The sequence below is a fragment of the Castor canadensis genome, chromosome 4 (assembly GCF_047511655.1).
Source record: "Castor canadensis chromosome 4, mCasCan1.hap1v2, whole genome shotgun sequence".
NCBI lineage: Eukaryota > Metazoa > Chordata > Mammalia > Rodentia > Castoridae > Castor > Castor canadensis.
The window spans coordinates 155900728-155927037 of NC_133389.1; the positions used below are offsets into that span (position 1 = coordinate 155900728).

The window sequence follows — 26310 nt, forward strand, 5'->3', positions numbered from 1 at the left end:
TTGTTGGACACCTCTAGCTAGCCATCTTCCTGACATTCTCTCAGTCTTGATTACTCTATCTTTGTATAAAGTCTTGAAATTCAAAGGTTTAAGTCTTCGAACTTTGTTCCTCTTTTCCAAGATTGTTGTGGTTATTCTGTGTCTCTTGTACTTCTTTGTGTACTTTAGGGTTACCTCGTCAATTTCTGCAGAAAGGCAGCTGTGTTCTGATAGAGATTGTATTGAATCTGCAGATAAGTTTGAGGAGTGTCTATCTCATTATTAGGTCTTCCAATCCATGAGCAGGGAATGTGTATTTCCATTTTTACAGAGCTTTAGAATCTTTCAACAGTGTTTTGTAGTTTTCAGTGTTTAAGACTTGCATTACTTAAGTTCATTTGTATTTTACTCTTTTTTTTTATTTTATCATTTTTACAGTTACATTGTTTGGGCCACTTCCCTACCATCTTAATCTTTTTGATGCTGTTGTAAATGGAATTGTTTTCTTAAATTCATTTTGGATCATTCCTTGCTAGCGTACAAGACTACAGTAGCTTTTTAAAATAGTGAGCTTGTATCACACAACCTTGCTGAACTTGCTTGTTAACTCTACTAATTTTTTTTTCTGGATTCCTTAGGATTTTCCATATGTAAGATCATGTCCTCCACAAAGCAGTTTTCCTACTTTTCCAATCTGAATATCTTTATTTTTTTTTTCTTACCTAATTTCCTTTGCTGGAACTTCCAGGATAATCACCTTTGAATAGGAGCATAGAAGCCATGAGCATGGACTTCCTTGTCTCCATTGATTTTACGGAGACAGCTCAGCATTGCAAATGATGTTAGTTGTGGTTTATTGCAAATGACCTATTCCTTGTTTCTTAAGAGTTTTGTTATGAAAGGTGTAGGCATTGTCAAATGCTCTTCTGCATTTATTATATAATTATGTGCTTTTTCTTTAGTCTATTAATAGAGTATATTACTGTATTAGCTCAGGCTGTCATGATAAAATACAATAGACCAGATGGCTGAAGCAAATGGAATTTATTTCTTGATAGTTCTGAAGCCTAGGTGCTTCAAGATCGAGCTGTTGGCTGATTTGATTTTGTTGAGGGCTTGTAGATGGCTACCTTCTTATTGTGTCTTCACTTGTGAGAGAGAAAGGATGCTCTTCTTTCTCTTCATATAAGGCCACCAAGCCAATCAAAACTAAGACTCTACCCTTCAGATTCCACTTAACCTTAATATACTCTAAAAGCCTTATCTTCACATGTAGTCACATTAAGGGTTAGAACTTCAACATTCAAGTTTTGGGGGGACTCGGGGCAGTCTGTAGTAGTTATATCGTTTGACTTGTTTTGTGATACTGGGGTTTTGAACTCAGGACCTCATGCTTGCTAGGCAGGCACTGTACCACTTGAGCCACTCCGCCAGCCCCACATTGATTTTTGAATATTAACCTAGTCTTGCATTTCTGCAATAGCTCCCACCTGGTCACGGTGTACAACCCTGTTACATGTTGCTGGATTTGGTTTTCTAATAATGTGTTGAGGATTTTACCTAAGTATTTGTAAGGAATATTGGTCTGTAGTTTTCTTTTGTGATGTCTGTTTGTGATTGTGGTATTAGGGCAATACCAGCTTTATACAGTGAATTGAGTAGCATTCTATTCTCTTTTTGTTGGAAGAGTTTATGAAGAATCGTGTATGGAGATTTTAACATAAATATTTGTGGTAATAGTAGCTACAGTTTTCTGATGAGGGTCTTTAACTTAGCTGAGTCTCAAGTTTTTCTTCATGGTCCAAATTTGTCATAGGTTAAGTGGTAATGTAACAGTGTTCTAGTTCTGCTATGCTAACCTGTTATATCTTAGATGATATTTAAGATAAGTGTATAATATGTAAAAATTCTGCTGTGTGGTGGCATTTGTTTTATTTAGTAGTATTCATCACATAATTTCATACTAAGAAATTTTGATTATTGTGATTTTTACCCCTCTGCCCTTTTAAACAAAATACTTTTTAATGCTCCTGGTCATAAATATGAGGAGGCAGAAGATAAATCTCAAGACTCTGATTAGTATTTCTGTCATAATTAATAAGTTATTTCATTACTTGACTAGAAGACTACTTTGTCGAACCTCTGACAATGGTAAAACATTAATTCTTTTAACTATGGTTTCTATTCAATAAGCACTTAGTGCAATTTTTTTTGCCTCACATTTACAATAATAATTTTTATTAATTTGGATACTTTTGCACTAAATTGACATTTAAAAAGATTTTGTTAGCCGGGCGCCGGTGGCTCACGCCTGTAATCCTAGCGACTCAGGAGGCAGAGATCAGGAGGATCGCGGTTTGAAACCAGCCCGGGCAAATAATTCGCGAGACCCTATCTCCAGAAAACCCTTCACAAAAAAGGACTGGTGGAGTGGCTCAAGGTGTAGACCCTGAGTTCAAACCCCAGTACTGCCAAAAAAAAAAAAGAATCTGTTGATAACAGCCAGGGTAATTTATATTAACTATGACCGCATGGAAAAAATATATGTTTCAAGACTTTGGAAAACTATTAAGGCAGTGAAGAAATATGGGGTTTAGATGTAGTGGATTATTCGATAGAGACAATGGAAGCCAAAAGAAAGAAAACAACTGCCAACCTAGAATTCTCTACTCACTTAAGTATATCTTTTAAAAGTAAGGTGAAATAAAAATATTTTCAGGAAACAAAAATTAAGGGAATTTGTCACCAGCAGACCCTCACTAAAGGAAAAACTAAAAGGAGTTCTTCAGGCAGAAGGAAAATGATTCCAGATGGAAGCTCAGAGCTAACAGGAAGTAATGAAGAGCAATGAAAGGTAAATATGTAGGCAATCTAAATAAATAATGTTTTGTGGGATTAACAACAATGCCATATAGGTTGGGAGGGCAGTAAATGGAGTTAATATCTAAGGATCTTACATTGTTCGTGAAGAGAATAAAGATAGCAAGTAATTTTAGACTTTAATAGTTCAGGGTGGGTTATTATAATTTGTTACTCTAGTAGATTAGGTAGTATAACTACCAAGTTAACAGAAAGGGGAAAGTTAGAATAGTAAAGCAGAGTCCACAAGAAGGAAAGAAAGAAAAGAAAAAAGAATATTGTGTAGTAGGTAAGAATAATTAAAACAGATTAAAAAACTTCAGTTACATATATCCAAGTGATGTGTTAAGTGAAAATAGATTTAATGCTTGAGTTAAATTAAAACTATTCAGTGACTGGGAGTTGTGGGTGGTGGAATGAGCCTCAGTGGCAGAGTGCTTGCCTAGCATGTGTTAGTCTCTGAGTTCAATCTACAGCAGTGCAAAAAGAAAAAAAATTCAGTATTTTATTGGAGATCTAGCCACAGAAGTAAGGAAAAAAAGATTAAAATGATAAAGGTCAGATAAGAAGAAGGAAAACTGTTATTTTTTACACGCATGATTATGGAAATAGAAAATCCAAAAGATATCCACATAAACTATTAGAGTTAATGAGTTTAAAAAGGCTGTTGGAGTTGGGTGCAGTGCTGTGTGCTGGTAGTCCTACCTACTTAGGAGGCTGAGGCAGGAGGATTTATTGATTCCATGATTTTGAGACCACTTGGGCAACACGGGCAAATCATACATGCATGCACGTACACATAGCTGGTGGACCAACAGAAAAAGAAATTGTATTTTTATATGCAAACACCATGCAGAAAATAAGATTTAACGAAGATACCATTTACAGTAATACCAAAGAACACCAAATCCTAAGGAGTACTTAAACAAAATACGTATAAGATGTTTATATAAAATCTACAAGCATTGAGCACTGGGGATGTAGCTCAGTGGTAGAGCATTTGCTTAGCATGCTTGAGGCCCTGAGTTTGATCCCTAGTACCAGTTTAAAAACAAACAAGAAAGTCTGCTCATTGAGAGAAGTCTTAATGCTCATGGATTGGAAGAACCAATATTGTAAATGTCAGTTCTTCCCAAGTTGTTATATTTATCCAATGAAACTATAATGAAAATCTCAGAAAGTTTTCTTAATGAAAATTAAGCCAATCAAAAATAAATATGGAAAGCTGGGCGCTGGTGGCTCACGCCTGTAATCCTAGCTACTTGGGAGGCTGAGATTGGGAGGATAGCAATTCGAGGCCAGCCCAGGCAAATAGTTTGCAAGACCCCATCTCTGAAAAGATCAGGAAAAAATAGACTGGAGGTGTGGCTTAGAATGCCTGCCTTGCAAGCATGAAACCCTGAGTTCAAACCCCAGTCCCACAACAAACAAGAAAATGCAATAAGCTAAGAAAAACCAAGATAATATTCAAGAACAGAGTGAAAAGCAGATATCAAAACTTATAAACTGCAGTTATTAAGACAGTGCAGCTGTTCAAACCTTTCAAGACTTTCAAACAGTGCAGTCTTGGTGCAGAATTTGAAAGACCATGGAAACACAGAAACTACAGAAACAAGACATACTACATGGGTATTTGTTTTGTGACAAGGGTGACACTACAGAGAAGTGAAGACAGGACTTCCCTTCAATAATTGATAGTTGGTCAATTGGATGTCCATTTGGGAAGAAAAATGATATGTTATCATTGAATCACCCTGTATATAAAGGTTAATTCCAAATGAGTTATAGATGTAAATGTGATAGGTAATATAGTAAAGCTTCTAGAAACAAATAGGAGAAAGTCTTCATGACTTAGGTGAGGAAGAACTGAAAGAGCACTGAAAGACAACACACAGCAGGCTGCAGCAAAGTTATGAGACAACAGAAGGCTTTCTCTCTCAAGAGAGAAAGATGATGCTTGAACAAAGAGCTTGTGTCCAAAATAGATAAGGAATTTCTACATGTTAACAAAGAGGACATTGGGTTGGTGGAGTGGCTCAAGTGGTAGAGTGCCTGCCTAGCAAGCGTGAGGGCCCGAGTTCAAACCCCAGTACTGCAAAAAAAAAAAAAAAAAAACCCTGTATTTGGAAATCAGGAAGATGCTGTGGTGTAGTGTACATCTGTAATCCCAGCACTCAAGAGGTCGAGGCGAGAGGATTTCAAGTTTGAGACCAGCCTGAACTACATAGAGAGTTCCAGGCTGGCCTGGGAGACAGCAAGACCTGCCCTCAAAACAAACAACATAAGGCTGGGCACTGGTGGCTCACGCCTGTCATCCTAGCGACTCAGGAGGCAGAGATCAGGAGGATCGTGGTTCAAAGCCAGCCCAGGCAAATAGTTCGTGAGACCCTATATCGAAAAAACTTTCACAAATAAAGGGCTGGTGGAGTGGCTCAAGGTGTAGGCCTTGTACCACAAGCCTCAGTACCACAAAAAACAAAAAACACCCCCAAACCAGGAAGAGATTTGAACAGATCCATCATAAAAGAGGCTATCCAGATGGCCAGAAAATTGCATGTGGAGGACACAATGATATAACATTGAACACCTTCTACTTTGGCTAAAATTAAAAAGACTTGATAATATCCATTGTTGCTCTTCCTCGATACATACTCTGTGGTACGCTGCTGGAAGAGGTATAAATTGGTACAACCATTTTGGAAGACTGGCCTTCAGTGAATACTAAAGCTGAATATTTGCATACTTTATGATTCAGAAGTTCTACTCCTAGTAATATACTCTACAAAAATGTGTGTGTATTAGCACTAAAAAGACATAGAAGAAGGTTCTTTGCAGCATTCTGTGTGATGCCCAAAACTGGGAGCAGCCCCAAATCTATCAAGAGCAGAATGGATAAATAAAACACGATACATTCATACATGGAATAGACCTGAAGATGAATAGATTGCAGCTAATTTGGAAGAATATAAATAAAGTGTTACACGAGAAGCTGAATGTAAAATGATACACGTTGTATGACTCCATTTATATAAATCTCAGAACCTTTTAAAATAGTGTTAAAATTAGGATAATAATTACTTTGGGGGAAGAGGGAGGGATATTAGATTTGTATGGGCATCGGAGTTCTAGGACTTATTCTCATGGATAGATGGTTATGGATGTCTTTACTTTGATAATTTATTGAGCTATATGTATATGATTTGTGTTTTTGTGTATATTACATACCAATTCAAAAATTCTAAAGGAACTGACCCATCTGGAATATATCTATAGTGTGGTAGTTTACTGCAAATTGTATAAGTGCAGTTTTCCATTCAGATTGCCTGGCAGAGAGAGGACAAGGTTGGATTTAATTGAATCTTTATTTGTTCTCTTGTGTACTTGTCCCCTTCAACTACCAGTAGTTTAGCGCTCTGGTGATGGGTACTGGATGGTGGGGAGTTTTGTTTCAAGAAGATTTTGAGATTGTGATAATTTAGATGATTATTGGGACCAAGATAGCACTATGGAACAACATGGAAGAACAATTATAGAACAACAGGAAGGAAATAATTTCAAGAGTTATAATAGTGGTCAGGAGCTAGCAACCTGATGTAAGCTCTTTTAGCACATTTACTTCGAGATATGAAAGACACAATTTTCCTCAAGTGTTGCTAAATTTAAAGCATGTTACTAAGTTATAAATAACATTAGTGCTAGCATAACAATAAAAAGAACGTAACTTTAGAGTTAAACTTACTGTTCAAATCCTGGCATAACTTTGGGGAATTTAACTTTTTTTGTGCCCCAGTGTCTTTGTGTCAAAAGAGGTCTCTATTCTCACTGAGGTTACCATGTAAACAGAATGGTACTGCATTTGGTATTTCATATGTCTCAGTCTGCATCAGACTTCTTTCCCACCCTGTTTGCCAGTCCACTAAATGGCATTAGTAAAGGCAGAGTCTTTTTAACTGTGGACAAGACGAAGAACTTAATGTATTTATTTTACATTAAAGAATCCTGCCTTCAGGATTCTTAATCTCTGAAGGAAAAATAAGTGAAGGGCTTTTTGTGAATTAATCTTTGTTTTTTAGCACAAGGATCCAACCCTGTTCTCTCTTTTCACAGATTTTTATTATAAAATTATTTGCTCATTGAAAAATAGAAGAATTTATTAAAATTTGAAATTATCCATAACCATACCATACATATAAATGCTTTTAAGATTTTGGTATATTTTCTTCCATTTACTTGTCTGTATATTTTTAAATGGTAATTTGAGGTAAAACCATGCATGTGACTTTTGCATCCTTCATTTTTATTTTAATACGTAACATTTCTCCATGTTAAATTTTCTTTGTATTATTTTAGACAGCTACACAATATTACATCTTAGGGCATATAATAATTGAAGGATTTTATTATTAGACAGGGAGTTTCTGGTTTTTTGTTACATGCTCTGATAGAAATCACCCTTTTTTGGCATAAGTATCCACACTTAGTATCATTTTCTTAGGATATATTTGGAGAAATATAATTCTGTATTTAAGAGAAAGATACTTTTGTGGGTTTTAGATGTACATTTTAGAATTCTTGTATGGAAAAAGGTATCAATGTATACTTCTACCAGGAATATATAAATGAATCCATTTTGTAAAATTCTCACCACTAATGATTGTTTCTCATTTAAAATTATTCACTTTCTGTTTTCTTTATAGCATTTGTTCAGTGCTCAGCACAGAAGTTTGACCAGACAGAGTAGACGTCGAATATGTCCCAACAGTTTGATGGAACGCTTCTTGCAGGATGTACTGCGACACCACCCATATAATTACCAAGACAGCAGGTAAGGTAACCACTCAGTGGAATACTACCACAAAGTTCTGTGTTACAACTGGTGTTTGTGTTGCTGTTTCAGAACTTTGTAAATGTGCCCTGGAATTAAGAAATACAAAAGTAGATAAAAATTTACTTTAGGAGTAGGCAAATGCTCTATTACTGAGCTGCACCCCCATCTCTCAAGTGAAAATTTACCTAGTAACTTCCATTTACAGTTTTAAATTTTTCTAGCTTAAGTAAGGACATTTTAATCTGAGGCTGGGAATACAGCTCAGTGGTAGAAGGTTTCTATCCCCAATACTACAGAAAAGAAAAGAAATTTCAATGCAGAAGATATGGACTATATGATGATTTTCCAAAGTCTTAGATCAATAAATAGTTATATATCTTTAAGGTGTTTAGTCAGTGTGTCAAAGGATTAACTAGGGGTGGGAGGGACAAGAAAGGTGGGAGCAAAAAGATGTTTTAAAGGTAAGAAGCATCAACCAGCAAAAACCCTTGTTCCTTCCTATTACTGCTTATACTCTCTCTAAAACAAAATTAGAAATAAGGGCAAAATAGTTTCTGCTGGGTATTGGGGGGGGGAGGAGAGGGAGGGGGCGGAGTGGGTGGTAAGGGAGGGGGTGGGGGCAGGGGGGAGAAATGAACCAAGCCTTGTATGCACATATGAATAATAAAAGAAAAATGAAAAAAAAAAAAAGCAAAAACAAAAAAAATAAATAAAAAGAGAACAGCAACAACAAAAAAACAAAAAGAAAATAAAGGTAAGAAGCAGAGTAAGAATAGTCAAAAAAGTAAAAAGTTAAAAGCTAAGTTAATTCCACATTAATAGAACAGCTTGCTTAACTCGGTAGAAATAACAAATAAAATTGTGTCTCTTTATAATTGTCAGTATATTGGTGTTTTTTTTTAAGGTATCAGTTTGTTTTGGTCATTAAAAAATAAGTATATTTTGATAACATTTAAGAGTTAATGTCCTGTCCTATATTAAAGAACAACACTGTTGTAAAATCGTATTTCATATGAAAGTGAGTTTGCAGCCCCAGGTGTACAAGGTAAACCAAAATAGATTGTTCTCTTGTTTATTTATTCAGTTAATTTTTATCATTATAGTCTCATGTATATTTCTTTTATTTGGGTTTTGTTCTGTTACTATTTATAATTTATTTTGTTACTCAAATTATGTGTGGACATTTTAAATCCTTGATAGACACTTCCTAGAAAGCCCAGACTAATTTATATTGGCACCAGCAGGATATGAGTATGCTCTTTCCGTGACATTCCTAACACTGGGAGTCTCAACCTTGTTTTACCCTCCTCCAAACATAGTATACCAAAAAAGTATCTCTCTTTTAATTAGCCTTTTTTTAAAAACAAGTAAAAAAGAACTTCTTTTGTATATTTATAGGCCATATTTTGTCTTGTATATTGTTTGCTTACATGCTTTGCCCATTTTTCTGTTGATTTATTGGTATATTTTGGATATGATAGCTTAAATAGTCCTTTGTACACATACTGTCACATACTGTCTTACAATCTGTTATCTTTTAGTTGTATATGTTTTTTCTTTTTTTCCATATAGAACTTAGGCATTTTAATGTAATCAGATCTAAGGAGAAATTTCCTTTATGACTCCTATTATGTTTATATTTTTGTTTCTTCCTATAAATATTTTTAATCATCATGGAATTTTTTTTTTTTTCCTGGTGCTGGGGACCGAACTCAGGGCCTTGCACTTGCCAGGCAAGCGCTCTTCCACTGAGCTAAATCCCCAACCCCCATCGTGGAATTTTTTATATGTAATTGGAGGCAGGACTCTACTTAATTTTTATAAATATATCTCTAATTATCCCTGCTGATATAAAATGTTACCACCTGTAACATAATCTCATCCCTGTATTTTTGTAAGTCTGTGTGTTTATGTATGTGTATCTGATTTTGAATACCACTTGGTTCTTTCAGTTTTTAAAAAATTTCATACCAATGCTATATTACTTTGTTTATAAGTTTTCTAGATTATAACATTTATGGTTTTTTTTTTTTTAAACTCCTCCTCTGTTCCTCCCTTGTCTGGATATTGTAGGCTTTTTTCTTACTTTTAACTGTCCTGAAAAATCATCTTTTGCCTTATTTTTACTTTGTTTTTTGTTTTTCTTAATTTATCTCATTTACCTTTGTACTAGGACAATTTGGTTGTTGTTTTTCCATCTTGTTGGATTGGGTATCCTGTTGGTTTGTTTTACTAATTTTTTCTTTTTTTCTTTTGGCAATACTGGTGTTTGAACTCTGGGCTTTGCACTTGCTGGCAAGTGTGCTACCACTTGAGCCACACCTTCTGCCCTTTTTGCTTTAGTTATTTTTCATATAGGGCTTGTGCACCCCCGCCAACTCCCATCCACTGGCTTCATACTTCTGTTCTTCAGTCTCTACCTCCTGAATAGCTGGAATTACAGGGGTGAACCACTATACCTGACCCAATTCATCTTTTAATGAAAGTCTTTAAAAATATGAGGTTTTAGCCATATCTTATAGATTTTGGCACAATTGATTTGAGCTCAGGTCCTCATGCTTACTAGGCGGGTACTCTACCACTTGAGCTTAGCCCCTCAGAGAGATTTTCATATGTAATTGTTTCAACTTATTTACTTGCAGTTTTTTAAACCTTTTTTAGTTTGAGTTATAAAGAATGGTTTTTCCTTTAATGGTTAGATTTTTGGAGGCCATTTGTTCTAAAGTTAATTATGAATGACTAGAAATATGGATTATGAGTTAGTTTTTTTTTGGTATTGGGGCTTGAATTCTGAGCATCATGTTTGCTAAGTAGGCACGGTACCACTTGAGCCATGCTTCCAGCCCTCCAAATTTTAAACACACATACAAATGCAAATAAAAACAAGTGGTGGTTCCTAAGCCTTATCAGATGTTACCAAAAGGTAAAATTGAGATTCCACTTTTTTCCCTCTCCTTTCCTTTTTGTTTCCTTCCTTTTTCTCTTCTATCTTACTACACAATTAATTTTGAGTATGTTGTGATAGTCCTTATGATGAATGAAGATGAAGGGATCCAGGAAACTTAAGGTAAAATAATTACTGCACTGCAGTTTCACTGACAAGAGTTCAAAAATAGAAAAATTACGGATTTTTTGCATTTTTATCATATATGAATGTGTATATGTGTATATATACATATATATGTGTATATATATGTACGTACATATATATGTGTGTATGTATATGTACGTACATATATATATGTGTGTATATATATGTATGGTGGTGGTACCATGTTTTGAGAGCTTGTTTAGAGGTTCTAGCAGGGGAACACAGCTACTCTTATACCTTTGACTGAAAAATGGTCCTCCTCTATCGGGGATGGTCGTCCTCTTCGACTGAGCGTGCAGCTTCGGGAGGGACGCACATGGAGCGGTGAGGGAGGAAGGGGACACCTGCCTAGCCAGCCGAGTCAACCCTGGCGATCAATGGGGTGACAGATGTCGCAGCCAGATCGCCCTCACATCCAGTACCATGTTTTGAACTCAGGACTTCAGGTTTGCTAGGCAGGGGCTCTACTGCTTTGAGTCATCCTACCAGCCCAGGCAAAAAGTTATCAAGACTCCATCTCAGTAAACAAGCTCAGTGTGATCATGCATATCTGCAGTCATCCTAGCTACAGGGGAGGTGTAGTTGAGAGTACCACAGGCTAGCCTGCACAAAAAGCCCAAGGCACATCTGAAAAATGAAAGCAAAAAGGACTTGGAGACATGGCTCAAATGGAGTTCAAACCCCCCAGGAGTACTGGAAAAAAAAAATCAGAATATGACAATATCCTTAAAGCCAGCTGCTTGTGTACATATGAAAGAGTAATCCCTAAAATGCACCGAATCAAGCATGTTGTCTTAATGATAAGTTTGCATTGATTATTTTTGATAGGAAGTTTTATGTCTTAAAAACAATGTAATTTATAATTTTCAATGAGAAATATATACAGATAGGCATCATTTTGATGACACATTCAAACATGAATCTTAAACCAGGTGTGATGGTACATACCTGTAGTTCAAACTACTTGTAAGGCAGAGGCAGGACAGTTGCTTGAGTTTAGGAGTTAGAGGCCAACGTGGGCAGCAGAGCAAAACCATCATCTTAGAAATAAAAAAAAAAAGGAATCATCTTTATATTCCAGCTGATCCTGTTCACGTCTCTGTAGGTAACAGTGTAACCAGTTTCTTACACGTGTTTCTACAGATACTCCAAAGGAGTATGTGTATACACATTTTTTTTTGAGATTGTTTTACTGTGTAGCCCAGACAGGCCTCACAGTCCTTCTGCTTCTGCTTCCCAAGTACTGGGATTATAGATGTGTGCCACCGTGCCCACCTAAAAATGTTTTTTTATTTTTGACAATAGCAGGAATTGAATCCAGGGCTTTGAACATGTTAGGCAAGCACTCTACCACTGAAATAGCTGCCCTACTCCTAACTGTATAGTTTATTCTCTTCTATTTTTGTATTAGTATTTTAGTAGTTAGTATTCTTTGTATACTTGCTTCTCACCAACAGTGCTTCTCATCAACAATGCTTATAGTGATTGATAGTTATTAGTACTTACAGAGTTGCCTTATTCTAAAACCTACTTGTAATCTATTAAGTACCATTAATTATTTAACCAGTACCTAATTGATGAGTGTTTTTTATTTTTATTATTTGGTAGTACTGGGATTTGAACTCACAGTTTCAAACTTGCTAGTTACATGCTCTACCACTTGAGCCACACCTCCAGATTTTTTGCTGTGGTTATATTGGAGGTTGGGTCTTACTTTGTACCTAGCCTGGCCTAGACTATAATTCTCTTATTTACGCTTCACTGGGATGACAGATGCATACCACCATGTCCAGCTGTTGGTTGAGATGGGGGTCTCATGAACTTTTTGGTGGGGCTGACCTCAAACTGTGATTCTTCTGATTTTAGCCTCCCACGTAACTGGGATTGTAGATGTGAGGCACTGGCACTCAGCTCCAATTGATGAGTGTTAAAGTAGATTCTAGTCATTTGCTATTACCAAAAATAAAAACAAAATAGCACTGAATATTCTTATTGATTCCTCATTAAACACAGAGGAAACCAAAATTGGAATTACTAAGTCAGAGTGTGTGTACATTTTAAATTTTAATTGACATTGTCAGTTTGCTCTTCATAGAGGATTCCAGTCTATATAAAGATTAATAACCTGAAGTTAACTAATCTGTACCCCTGCTGACAAAGTATTTTAAGTTCATATGTTAACACCGTTGCCAAAATAATGTTTAAAATAATAGCTGACATTTGTAATGCTTACTATGTGTTAGGTTTTTTTTTTTTCTCTTTAATGCTCCTTACATTATATCAGCTAATTTACTTCTCAGAATGATCTCATGACTGAAAATAGTATTATTTCAGACGTGGAATATGAGGCATATAAGGCTAAGTAACTTGTGTCAAACTTCTTGCTATTTACTATGGTAACTTAAAATGATTCATGGCTTCATTGCATTTTTGTCATGTTTAGGAACCATTTGTGTTTATTAGGTAGTAATTGGTAGAGCTAACTCTGTATTCAGCACTTAATTACCTACCTTCATAAAGTACAGAGAGTGTACACTCTGGTGTGATTACCTTGATTCTTTGTCTTCTAAGAAAGGTCCGGGATAGAAAGAAAACAGCATTTTTAATGCATTTTAAACACATACTAGAATATTTTTATGGTTTTCCCTTTAGATCAGCACAAAATGAGGCACCTGCTGCAAATCCTGGATCACCTGACTTGGTTGTTTTGGATGAATTTATTCCTGAAGAAAAGGATGAAGATACTACTGATAGCAGTGAAGAGATGTACTCCGATGATTCTGAATCTGATGAAGAGCTGGATTGTGGACCTATTAATTCTCAGGAGTGTGCAGACGAGTTTTCAATTCGGCCATCAGTTATCCAGAAACTGGAGAAGGGACAGCAGCAGTCCTTGCCGTTTGTTCATAACATTGAGAGTGGTATGAAAAAAATTAATCCAGTAGAAATTGGTCAAGCTACAAATAATGGGAAAAAATTAATTCGCCCCCCAGTGATTTGTAATGCTCCTGCTAGTCGTTTATCTAAAAGCTCTTATCAAAGACCACTTGCAGCTAAGACTACTAGGTTAGCACTAGCAGTCTCTTCAGAATCACTTAGCCCATGTTATCTAAACAGTGAACCGTTCTTTGATCAGCTAGATGAGGCTTCTGGGTCATCTAACCCAGGAACTTCTTCAGAAAAGCCTAAAGAATCAAATAAGAAAAGCGTATGTATAAATTTAGATAAATGGCTTTCACAGAAAAATGCAAAATCTAAGGGCGAATCTCTGACACCTGTCTTTAAATTCCGTGAAATTAAAAGCACTGAGGGTTCTGTAAGTGTTGTAAGTGTTGAGTCTTCTTCAGAATCAGCAGCAAATTCAGCAAAATTGAATAAAACTGACATACCTTCTGATAAAGGAATCTCTGCAGATGCTATTCCAGAGCACCATGAGGAATCCTTTTCAAATACAGATTGTACCCCCAAAGAAAAGCAACCCGATTTAAACAAGCCAGCAACTTTGAAACAGAAGTGCTCTGTGAATTCTGAAAGGAAGTTTGATCATGGCTCCCTTGAGTCAACGTCTGATCAATTCCAAAAGGCTGTACAAGGCTTAAAGCTTTCCAATGAAGATCGAGTTGACCAAGAAGATGAAAACTACGAAGCTAGAGCTTCTGAAATGAGCTTTGATTGTGGTTCCTCTTGTCATTCACTGACTGCCCTCTCTGAACTGACTGCCAGAGAAATAAACCTTTCAGAGGAAATACCTGCTGAGGTGCAGGATAAGAATAATAAATCTGGTTTTTCTAAAACAGCTGCAGGTGGTGTTTGCATTGATTCTGTTGAGGTGGTTACCAGTCAGTCTCAAGTGATTGATAAAGAAATAAGTCGTCAGAATACAAAACGTGTTAGCTTGGTTGATGAAAGCTATGATTCTAGTGGCTCTGAAATGAATTTTGATAGTGGTGACTCACTTCAGTCAACTAATGATTATCCCCAAAAGCCTGAAAAAGAAGGAAGCCTTCCTAAGAAAGTGCATATTGAGTTGGTTGATAGGAGCTATGGATCTAGTAGCTCTGAAGTAAGTGATGACTTCTCACTTGATGAACCCCCAGTGGTTGTCACAGAAATAAAATGTAGGAAGAAGGCTCACATTAGTTTGGTTGATGAGAGCTATGGATCAAGTTTTTCTGAAGCAAGTTCTGATAGTGATGCTTCTCTGGACCATCCCCAAATGACTGTCAAAGAAAGAAACCTGAAAGATAGACCTGTTCACCTAAAAAATAAGAAACGAAAACCCAGTGGTGCTAAAGCACATCTTGATTGTGACGTGTCTCTTGAGACCGTGACTGATGAACCCCAGAGGGATATTGAAGAGGTAAATCTTCTGAAAGAGAAGAATGCTGACCTTGTGGATATGAACTGTGAGTCTCATGGTCCTGAAATGGGTTTTCATGCTGATGCTCAATTAGTGGCTGATCAATCTCAAGTAGCAGTTAAAGAAGTAAACCCTCAGAAAGTAGATATTGATCTAGAGATTGAGAGTATTCGATTTAGCATTTCTAATCTAAGTTTTGATTCTCATGCTTTTCTTTATCAGTCAGCTAATGATCAACCTCAAGGGGCTTTGGGTGAAGTAAATCTTAAAGAGTTAAATGTCGACATGGAAGTTAAGAGCAATGGGTGCTCCAGTTCTGAGTTGACATTTGATTCCGATTCCCCTCTTCTGTCAGTTACTGAGCTGGATGTTGAAAGAATAAAAGAAGATCACATTAACCTGGAAGATGAGAGCTGTGAGTCAAGTAGTTCTGACATAACTTTTGATTCTGATATTCCTAATTTCTCAGTAGTTGACCAACCTGAAGTAGCTGATTATGAGGAGGAACCTGTTGATCTGGAAAATAAGAGTAATGAATCTTGTATTTCTGAAATAACTTTTGATTCTGATATTCCTCTTCATTCAGGAAATGATCCACCTGAAGTAGCTGTTGAAGTAATCATTCAGGAAGAAGAATACGTACACTTAGAAAGGAAGAATGACATACCCAGTGATTGTGAAATAAATTTGGATTTTTATGCCTCTCTTCCTTCAGTGACTAATCCTCCCGAAGTAACTGTTAAAAAGCAAAATTCTCAAAAAGAAGAGCAGGTACATGTAAAAATTAAGGAAAACATGCCTGCTGATTCTGAATTAAGTTTGGATTATATTTTTCACTCAAATCCTGGACATTCTGAAGATCCTGTTAAAGACATAAACTTTCAACAAGAAGAACACATACACTTAGAAAACAAGAGTAATGAATTAAATGTTTCTGAAACAGGCTTGGATTCTGATACTTCTATTCATTCAGTTATTTACAAACCTCAAGTAGTTGTTAAAAATATATGGCTTCAAAAAGAAAAGCATGCTGAGTTACAAAGTAAAAGTGCTGAATTTAATGGTTCTGTAATAAATTCAGGTTCTAGGGTCCTTCATTATCCAGTGACAGAACCTCAGAGAGCTGGTAAAAAAGCAAAGAGAAAGACAAAGCATATTGTAGAAGAGAAGAGTGATAAATATGGTGCTTCTGAACTGATTTTGAATTCTGATGTCCTTCCTCAGTTAATCACACAAAAACCTCAACTAGCTGTTTTGAAGGAGGGCCATGCTGACCCAGAAGATGAAAGTACTCAACTTAGAGGTTTTGAAATGAATTTGAATATTGATGGCTTTCTTCATTCAGTCACTGATCAACCTCATCTGGCCTTTTGGAAGGAAAAGCATGTTGATCTGAAAGACAGAAACAGTAAACCTAGTGATTCTAAAATAAGTTTTAATTCTGTTGACTCTCTTCAGTCATTGTCTAAACAACATCACAAAGCAATTACAAAAATAAACCTGTGGAAGGAAGAGGCCATTGGCCTTAAAAATAAGATTAGTGAACCTAATGGTTCAAAAGTAACACATGATTCTGATGTTTTTTTTCAGTCTGTAGCTGATCAAACTGAGGTAGCTGTTAAACAAATAAACCTTGAGAATGAAGATCAAATGTACTTGGAAACTAAGAGCAGCCAATATAGTTGTTCTGAAACAAGTTTTGATTCTGATTTCTTGGTCCAGTCAAGAGTTAATCAACCTAAAATAACTATTTTGGAATCAAAGCACATTGAGCAAGAAAGTAAGTGCAATCAGTCTTGTGATTCTGAAGTTTTTGATTCTGGTGAATGTCTTCAGTCAGTGACAGAATCTCAAAGAACTGGTAAAAAAGCGAAGAGAAAGAAGAAGCATATTTTAGAATATGACCAGCTTAGTGACACCAGAAAAGAAATGGATCTTTGGAAGAATGAAAACATTGACGTAGAAGGTGAACAGGATGAAGCTAAGGGTTTTCAAATTACATATGATTCTGATGTCCTTCAGCCAGTGGCTGGCCAAACTGAAGTAGCTCAGGAGACCAACCTTTGGAAACAACATGTCAACTTGGAAGATAAGAGTGTCAAACCTAGTGATTCAAAAATAAATTTTGACTCAGATGACCCTTTTCAGTCTGTGATTAGTAAAATTCAAGAACCTGTTAAAGAAATAAATCTTCTGAGGGAGGGACATGCTTATATGGATGATAAGGGCTATGAACCTTGTGGTTCTGGAATAATTTATGTTCCAAGTACCCCTTTTTGCTCAGTGATTCAGCAACCACAAATTTTGCAAGAAGGGCATGCCAATTTGGAAATTCAGAGCAGTGATCCTTGTGGTCGTGAAAAAGCTTTTGATTCCAATGATCCTTGTCATAGTAGTGATCCTTGTGGCCGTAAAATAACTTTTGACTCCAGTGATCCTTGTCATAGCAGTGATCCTTGTAGTCATGAAATAACTTTTGACTCCAATGGTCCTTGTCATAGTAGTGATCCTTGTAGTCATGAAATAACTTTTGACTCCAATGATCCTTGTTGTTCAGCGGCTGACCAGCTTCAGAAGGCTATCAAAGAAATGAATCTGAAAGAAGACCATATTTACCTGGAAGATAAGAGTTATAGGCTAGTTGATTTTGAAGCAAGTTATGATTCTGATGTTCCTGTTCAGCTTGTAGTGGATCCATCTGTGGAGGATGTGTCTGATAAGGAAATAAACTTGCAAAAGGAGGATCACAATGACCTAGAAAATAAGAACTATGAACCCCATTGTTCTGAAATAAGATATGACTCTGGTGTTCACCTGCAGGCAGAAATTGAACCACCTCAAGTGACTTGCAGTGAAACAAACCTTCAGGAGAGAGAGCTTCTTGACATGGAAGAGAAGTCCAATGAACCTAGTGACTCTGAAATGATGTATGATTCTGATGTCTCTTTTCAAATAGTAGTTAATCAAGTCCAAACATCAGATGGAGAAGCAGATTCTCCACAGGTGGTGTTTGTGGATGTGGCAGCCAGTGATAGTGATTGTGATCGTGAAGTAATTTCTGATTCTAATGTCCCTCTTCAGCCAGTTACTGACCCACCTCAGATGACTGTCAAAGACACCAGCCCTGCAAACTCTGTTCGATACTGTGAATTTTGTGGTTGTAAACTAAGAAATGATTATGCAGCCTTTCCTCAGTCAGTGATAAACCAGTCCAAAGAGAGTTTCAGAATAATAAACCGGAAGAATGACTATATTATTCTAGGAGACACCACTTGTCAGTCTTGTGGTTATGAAATAAATTTTAACGTTAAGGTTTCTGATCAGTCCATGTCTTACCAGTCACAAGGGCCTGATCAAAATTGTGTTGACTCAGAAGAGAAAAGAAATTTTAATTTGGAAGACACTTCTCAGCCAGTGACTCATCAGCTACAGAAAGCTGATGAAGTCAACCTTTGGAGAGGTCTAAAAAATACAGACCTACAAGATAAGAGCTGGGAATCTGGTGTTCCTGTAGTGGACCGTGCTGCTTTTGCTGTGTCAGTGATCCAACATACATCTAATATAGTCAACCCTTTGAATTTAAAATGTCCAGATCTACAAAGTACAAGTTATAAATCTTATGGTTCTGAGATGAATTTTCAAAATGATCCTTCTCATCAGTCTAACACTGACCAGCCTCAAGAAGCTGTTAAGAAAATACGCCGACGTAAGAAGGTAACTTTTGACCTGAGAGAACAGATCTATACTTACCCATCAAGCCCTGTTCCCATGGTTGATTCTGTAAGGAACCTGGAAGAAGCAAGGGAGTTTGCAGATGATCCTAATGAACCAGTTTTTGAAGGCTTGCCTTATGTCCCACCTCCATTTATGGAAAACACATGGTCTCAGAAAACAAGAGAAGATGATATAGAAATTAATACCCTTATGGAGGGATTTACGGAAGGTCATTCCCACTGTTACTTTGATGATGACTCTGAGACCAAAAAAGTTTTTTTGAATGAAGAAGAAAAGACTACCTGGTCTGACTTTAATCAGGACGCTGCATCAATTCAGGCTCTGTCAGAAGTTGTTGAAGGTAGAATTGCAGATATTGATAACTTTTCAGTGGCCTTAGATAAACCATCCTCTCATTTTTCTCCGGCAGAGGGGCTTCATCAACAAAATTGGCACGTGACTTCTCAGAGCCAGACAGTAAAAGCCAACCCTGGAACTCAACCTAGTTTTATGAATTACCCATTGAAGAAAAGAAAAATAAATATACAAGAAGAAGAATCACCCAAAAAGAAGTATTTGCAGAATGACAGTAAGGAAAAAAAAAAACCCAAAATTGGGACAGTTGAATTTCCTATACCACAAGCTAAAGTTTTGGACCCTGTACAGTCTGGTTCCCTAGTCTGTGTTCCTTCTTTAAATACCGAACCGAAGATAAGTGAATCCTTCAATGCACCTAAAATGAAGCACTGTAATTGTGATAATGACTTACAGTTTGTATGCACATGTAACAATCCATTGCTTATGAAAACTGTAATTAATTCTCCACAGAACCTAGTGGTTCCAGACTTTGACAGACATGAGAGGGTTGACATTGATTTTAACAGGAGTGATCTGAGTGCCAATGCTGGAGAGAGTGGTGGTAACATGCAAAACCTCGCTCCAACATCTTTTATGACAATACCAGCAAGATACGAATTAAGGTCACGTCATAGGATCAGTGAATCTTATGCATTTCTAGAAAATTCAGAGTATGCAAATGCTAGTGAGGTTCCAAAGGATAGTATTTTTCAGCCAACTCTTTTAAATACTGATGCTGCCAAGATTTCTCCCAAATCAGTTAGAAGTGAATTTTTGGGAAATAAAAATAAAAAAATTCGAAGAAGGAAAGTGGCAACTAGAAATAAGTCAAGGTTGTCCCGAAACCGCTCTAAAGCAGTTACTGCCCTGCAAAATTCTGCATTAATTTCGGAAAAACTGACAATTTGGGTTCTGATGAAAGCAAGTGGAGTAATTAAAAAGTATATTTCTAGAGACTCTGTTTTTATGCATCGTAGGTGTCAACACAGGGTCAGTCTTCTTGGAAACCATCTTAAGAAGAAAATATCTCTTGCCAATAGGATTAAGAAGATGAAGAGGGCAGCTAAAATGCTTTGGAAGTCATCAGTTCCATCAGTTGGTGCTGAAGAGCACTTAAGAGCTATTGCAGGTCCTTCTCCAAAGCAGCCTGTGCAGCATCCTTCCAGTGCTGAAGCAAGGAAGAAGCACGATAACAGAAGTTACCCCCGCAGAAAGAAAAAGCCTGCACCTGTTAGAGAATATGATTTGAGAAGTTCGTGTTTCATACCAGATTCTGATAGAATGGTGACTCGGCTTGCAAGTAAATTGAGAGGTAATGAGGTAAAATAGAAGTTTTTGTGTCATGGCTAGTGGAGAATTCAGTACTTCATTTGAAACACATTTGGAACTTTAGTGCACATAGTTTTACCAACTTTGGTGGAAAACTGACAAACTATTTTGCTATAGATATTATTTTTCAGAACTTTTATATTCATTTAAAATCAGTGTTTTAGAGTCCTTTTTTTTTAAGAGTCAAAGACAACCTTTGTCCATTTTCTGTAGAAGAGCTTCATCTTAATTTGTTGTTATAATTTAGCATAGTATATTGAATTTTGTTCCTTAAATAATGTCTTTATTTGTTTTTTATGATAATCTTTTGTGCCAGCAAGTTACACATTGGGAGAATGAACATAGTAAACTTATTAATGACATCTTTAAAAAAAATTGGAACAAATACATATGTACCTGGAGTCTACATGGTTCAGAGTAACATTACCAATATGGTATTCTAGCTACATAACTAGAAAGAACAATGTATCTTCTCAGCTTTTGAGCACAATTGACGTAAGTGATCACAAACAAAATATAATTTATCTTTCTTTTAAAAGCAGTCCAGAAAATGAGAATCCATAATCTTTAATCCAGTTTTTAAAAAGTGCCTGGTGATTTTATGGATATAACAGAAATTCTCCTTCATTTAAATTGATCTGCAAATCTGTAACTTTCCTCATTTGGACACATGTACACATAAATCTCTTCTTTAGCATTATTAGATCTTAATGATGAAAAAGACTTCGCTAATTAGGTTCCATTTTAACCACCTTTAACTCCCTGTTACATGAAGGGTTGGTGGTTTAGTATGAAAATACAGGTAATTTTATGGCCTTATCTCTTAATATTATCTTAGACAGTATATTATTACTTTAATAACTTGACCTGAGATTATTGGTTTGATAGTATTATTTTGGCAGGCCACTAATTGTGGTCACCAGTAAATAACTTAACATTTCAAAAAATTGAATAAAACTAGTAACCTCAGTGGAGGCCCATTTTACAAGTAAAAAACTATTTGTATGTTAGCTTATCTTAAACTATCTAATTGATTTTCTTTAACTAGTTAGATAGTCTAAGGTAAACTAACTTGATAATTTCTCATGAACTACCTAATTGATTTCAATAATTCAGATGAAAGATGTTCAGATAAACTGTATAAATCTAGGGTCCTCAAACATACTTAGATCCTTCAGCAGGGGACATTAATTGAGCTGATAACAGGTGCATCCCATATCCTGTTCAGCCAAGGCCCCGGATCTTTGCTGTTGTTGTTAGGGGTAAATAGAAATTTCCCCCAAACTGCGTAACTACTATATTTTATTGAAACTAGAGTCAGTGTTAAGATGTGTCTTGATTTCAGAAATAAAAATGTGTTACCTTAGAATTAATGAAGTATAAACGTGGTTTTGTTTCTGGGGCCATTATTTAACCTGTGCATATGTTATGATGGTGATAATGTTGTAATTTCTTTACTTCTAAATTTAAACTAAGTACATTGAGAAAAGTGGGCAAGTGTATATTTTTTAGTTGGAAAGGCAACATATGTAGCATTTCCTTAACTTTCCCTCCTTACATACAAAACATTTTAATTTCTTTTCTTAAAAAATATCACTTTGGGCCATTAGTTCAAAATAATCTTCCAATTTTAATTTAGGAAGAAAGCTCTGTCCTGATTAGGAAGTAAACAAACAGGTAATATATATGTTCTGTTGGTAGGTATTGATTTATTTTTTCCCTATGGAGTAGACACATAGTTCCCTTAGGTAACTTCTGTATTCTTTCAGTGTAAGCTTGAAAGCAAGAGTTCTTGGGAAAATAATGTACTATGTAAATATGATAAATCATACCATGATTACATCATGCAGAGAGGACAGGTTTTATAATTCAAGTGATCAAAATTTAAAGTTAAAAAATTTCACTACCTTTTACATATTGGAAACTCTTCTAAATACCATCTTAAGGGAGGACAGAGAAAAGGTTTGTATTTAACATTTGCATTACTGAAAATATAAAAATATACAGAATTGATTTTGCTTACCATTTTTGAAATGCTTACTAAGTTCTTACAGCGACTATTATTTTAGGCAAACTTGTAAACTTGAAATTATAAAATGCATAATTTTAGTTAAATTGGGAATGGATTACTTTCAGAGTTCAGTAGGATACAAGATGTGCCCCTTTGTCTAAATAAATGTTGGTTTAATTTGCAGATTAGGTAAACAATTGGTGACTTTGTGTAGTCAAGAGTGCATTATATTCTTTTAATAGTAAAATGTCAAATTACAACCATAAGAATATTTTGTCAATCTTGTCTTTGCATAGATCTTTATTGTAATTGTCCTAAGTTATATACTGTATGTGGACAATATTGTGTGAAGTGTGTTTTTTGCATTTGTGCATTTAAATTATTTATGTAACTAGGGCTCTGAGTAACATTTTTTTTGCTTAAAGAAAAGCTATATTTAAATATTCAAATAATTATATATTTCCATGTAAAACTAATGTGAAGACTGATGTATTTTTTATAATGCAATTTAAAGTGTAAACTTGTTTTTGATGTTATCAAGATAAAATTTATTAAATATCGAAATTTGTGTCTACTCTCTCCTCATGTTAGAAACATTTTCTGGAAATACAGAATGATGAAAACAAGTACTTTTTATAAATGGTCTGGAAGATAATAAGCATATAAATGTTGATGGTGAGAAAATAGTTGAACCAAAGATATACAGGTTATATTCAAAGAAGTAATAATTTCAAAGGATGAAAAGTAAGCAACCATTTATTTGTCTGATAAGACTGGTGGATTAGCAACTTTTCACTTTGTGTACCTGTATTGAAAGGATTGAGTTCAGGAGGTAGTAGCTGTGTCGCTGTGACACTCACTGGGAAGGAAGGGCTTCATAGCCTTTACTTCCATAGCCTATGCCACAAAGGACAGGATGGCATGGAAGAATGTGTGGATGCTTTTGTGCCCAGCATTAATGACTTCCAGAGTTTTGTGGTCTGGGATGTTACTGAACATCATACTTCTTCTCTCACTGTCCTTTTTTTTTTTTTTTTTGGTGGCATTACCGTGGTTTGAACTCCAGGCCGCACACTTAAGGGCTAGTGCTCTACCACTTGAGCATTCTACCAACCCTCCTTCTTTTTTCTTTTCTTTTTAGGAGAAAGCAAAGATTTACTAGGGCATCACTGAAAGGGAAAAAAGTGGCAGGCAGCTGTGCAGAGGAACATAGTGCCTCATCCGACTCCATACAAAACTACTGCAATTTGCAAAATGGAAGTCCCTTTCTGTAAAGGACTTACGTGTAGAAAGTACGGAAAACAGCGAAAAATAACGAGATTGTGGATTACACACCGAATACCGATTTACGAAAATGGAAGGAAGGTAGAGCGGGGAAGAGTCTTAGCATTTCCTTACCCTTTATTTAACAAACCGGATATTGGGAAAATAAGGGTAATTTAGTACATTTTCGTTTGTTTTTACGCGTTATATTTTAAACTTCCAAAGTATTTTAAGCTCTTAGGAATAGGTTTAGGATGAAGTAGTTTGCTGCTGAATCTTTAAGTAACTATAAATTTACACTTTTTCCTTTTTGTAATTTAGTACATATTATGATAAATTTCTTTCTAGGTTTATTTGTTTTAATAAACTTTTAAATAAGCTTGGGAAGAAATTCGTTTTCCAGATTCTCAAGCTATGTATGTGAATATTTTGAATCCTTCCTGAATGCAGCAGCATTATTCTGTGGTTTATTCCTATATTATCTTCTTTGATCCTCAAAAGAAGCCTTCTGAGTTAGATACTATAATTACCATTATTAGATGAGGAAATTTAGGGTTGGAGAAATTAACAGTTAACCCCTCTTCCCATGTGAGTTTTAGGTCATCGCTATTCTAATTTCTGTCTCTGTAGTTGAGTCTTTCATGAGCATTTCACACTTACGGTTTTATTTTTATGAACCATAAGATAGTCTCTTGTGTCTGCCTTGTTTCATTTACTATGATGTTTTTGCAGGTGTACCATATATGAGTATTTCATTCCTTTTTTATTGCTGTATAGCATTTAGAGTTTTCATTTTTTACTTTTTGTTGTGCATTTAGAGTTTTTTATTTTTTAGATTTTACTTTTTATTGTGCTGGGGTTAAACCCAGGGTTTGGTTTTTGCTAGACAAGCACTGTAGTGTTGAGCTAAACCCCACCCTACAATTTTTAATGAAAGTAGTAACAAATATGTTTCCTGATAACAAATGTCATAAAGCCATTAGATGTGAGGTTACGTGTTCCTTTAAGCAGCTTATATTTATTTTCCTTGACTACTCCCCAAATTCAAGACTAGACAGGATGCTTACCTTTTTGAGTGCTTTTATGTGACTCATGGATGCTCTGTGCCTTTACTGCCTTACGTTGGCCTTCCTTTTCCTTTGCTCAGTGAATTTTCATTTTTAGCACCTACACATTACCCCGTGTCCTCAATCCTTTCATGGTGGATTGCTTGCAGGTCACAAAATCTAAGAATCATATCCGAGTTGCCCATTCTAATCCACATTTGTCACAGAACCAGGAAGTGGTGATAGCATTCTGGTTTTGGTGAACACTTTTTTTTAAAGATACTTTGCTACATACCCTACAATTATAGGCCATCAAAATCAGAAAATCAACATTGATTTGATACACCTATCCACAGACCTTATTCTGATTTTGCAGCTTATCCCAAAATGTTTTGTGTGGGTCCTGGATTTGTTCCAGGATTATAGACTTCATGACTGTTTGATTAGTTTCCTTCAGTGCGGAGCAGTTCCTCAGTCTTTCTCTGTATTTAATAGCATGGCATTTTGAAGATAACTGGTTTCTTTGTGGAATATTCCTCAGTTTGAATTTGTCTGATGTTTCTTTGTATTCTATGCATTTTTGGGAATTCTGTGTTTTTCTCAGTGTATATTAACAGAAGCCATGTGATGTCAGTTTGAATAAATGTGCTGATAGACGATATCCAGTGTTTGTCCTTATCTTAGGGGAAAAACTACATTACAGAAATGGGGCTCTCATAGAGGTTACCAACAAATAGTTTACACTTTTTTTTTTTTTTACAACTAACTTTTGTGGCAGCTGTGACTGAGAATTTTAACTTAAATTTATCACCTAACTATACATTGGATGGGTGTGGTGGCATACTCTTGTACTCCCAGCATTTAGAAGGCTGAAGCAAGAGGGATCACAAGTTCAAGGCCAGCCTGGGCTACATACAATGAGACAAAAGTAAAACTCCCTTAATCCTATGTAAAACAATAGCTTATTCATGCATTTAACGAATTCTGTTTCTACCCCTACTACATGCCTGTGGTGGGTGGCAGAGATCCAAGTGTCAACCAAGCAGGCCTTTAGCTGCTCATCCTCATAGGCTGTGCATGTGGTTTGGGTCATGTGATTGGAAGCTTGGTCTCCTGAGTGGTGGTATTAGAAAGTGGCAGAACATTAAGAAGTGGTGCTGGTTGTCCTCTGGGGGCATAAGGTAGTTCTTGCTAGAAGAATAAATAAAAGGAGCAAGTCTGGCCCCTCTCACTATTCCTGGCTGAAATAGTAGCTTGTTTATGCATACACTGTCACCATTGCTCCTCTCCTCCTCCTCCCAGGTGAAGCAGCCAATGGGCAGCCCTTGCTGAGCCTGCACTGTACCTTTTCAACTTAAAGCATAGAATTGTGAGCCAAATAAACCTCTTTCATCAGTACTTGTGTCTAGTTTTTTTTTTTTTTGTTACGGTAATGAAAACCTGTCAGTGGATTTGGCATAATTCTTACGCCTT

The 26310-nt window shown here is 36.0% G+C and overlaps 1 protein-coding gene across 11 annotated transcripts in view; it reads left to right on the top strand.

The window, feature by feature from the left end:
* The window catches only part of Zdbf2 (zinc finger DBF-type containing 2), a 45226-nt gene extending 19728 nt beyond the window's left edge, over positions 1-25498 (top strand). For 5 of the 11 annotated variants that reach the window (XM_074071545.1, XM_020181151.2, XM_074071549.1 and 2 more), the window contains exons 5-7: positions 7536-7663; positions 13410-20500; positions 23670-25498. In XM_074071545.1, the coding sequence (XP_073927646.1) occupies positions 7536-7663; positions 13410-20500; positions 23670-23701 (7251 nt within the window). In that variant the 3' untranslated portion in view covers positions 23702-25498. Of the gene's footprint in view, positions 1-2698; positions 2834-7535; positions 7664-13409 lie in introns of all 11 variants that reach the window. The other 6 variants (XM_074071553.1, XM_074071551.1, XM_074071554.1 and 3 more) reach the window with 4 other exon arrangements.
* The last annotated feature ends 812 nt before the right edge of the window (positions 25499-26310 follow it).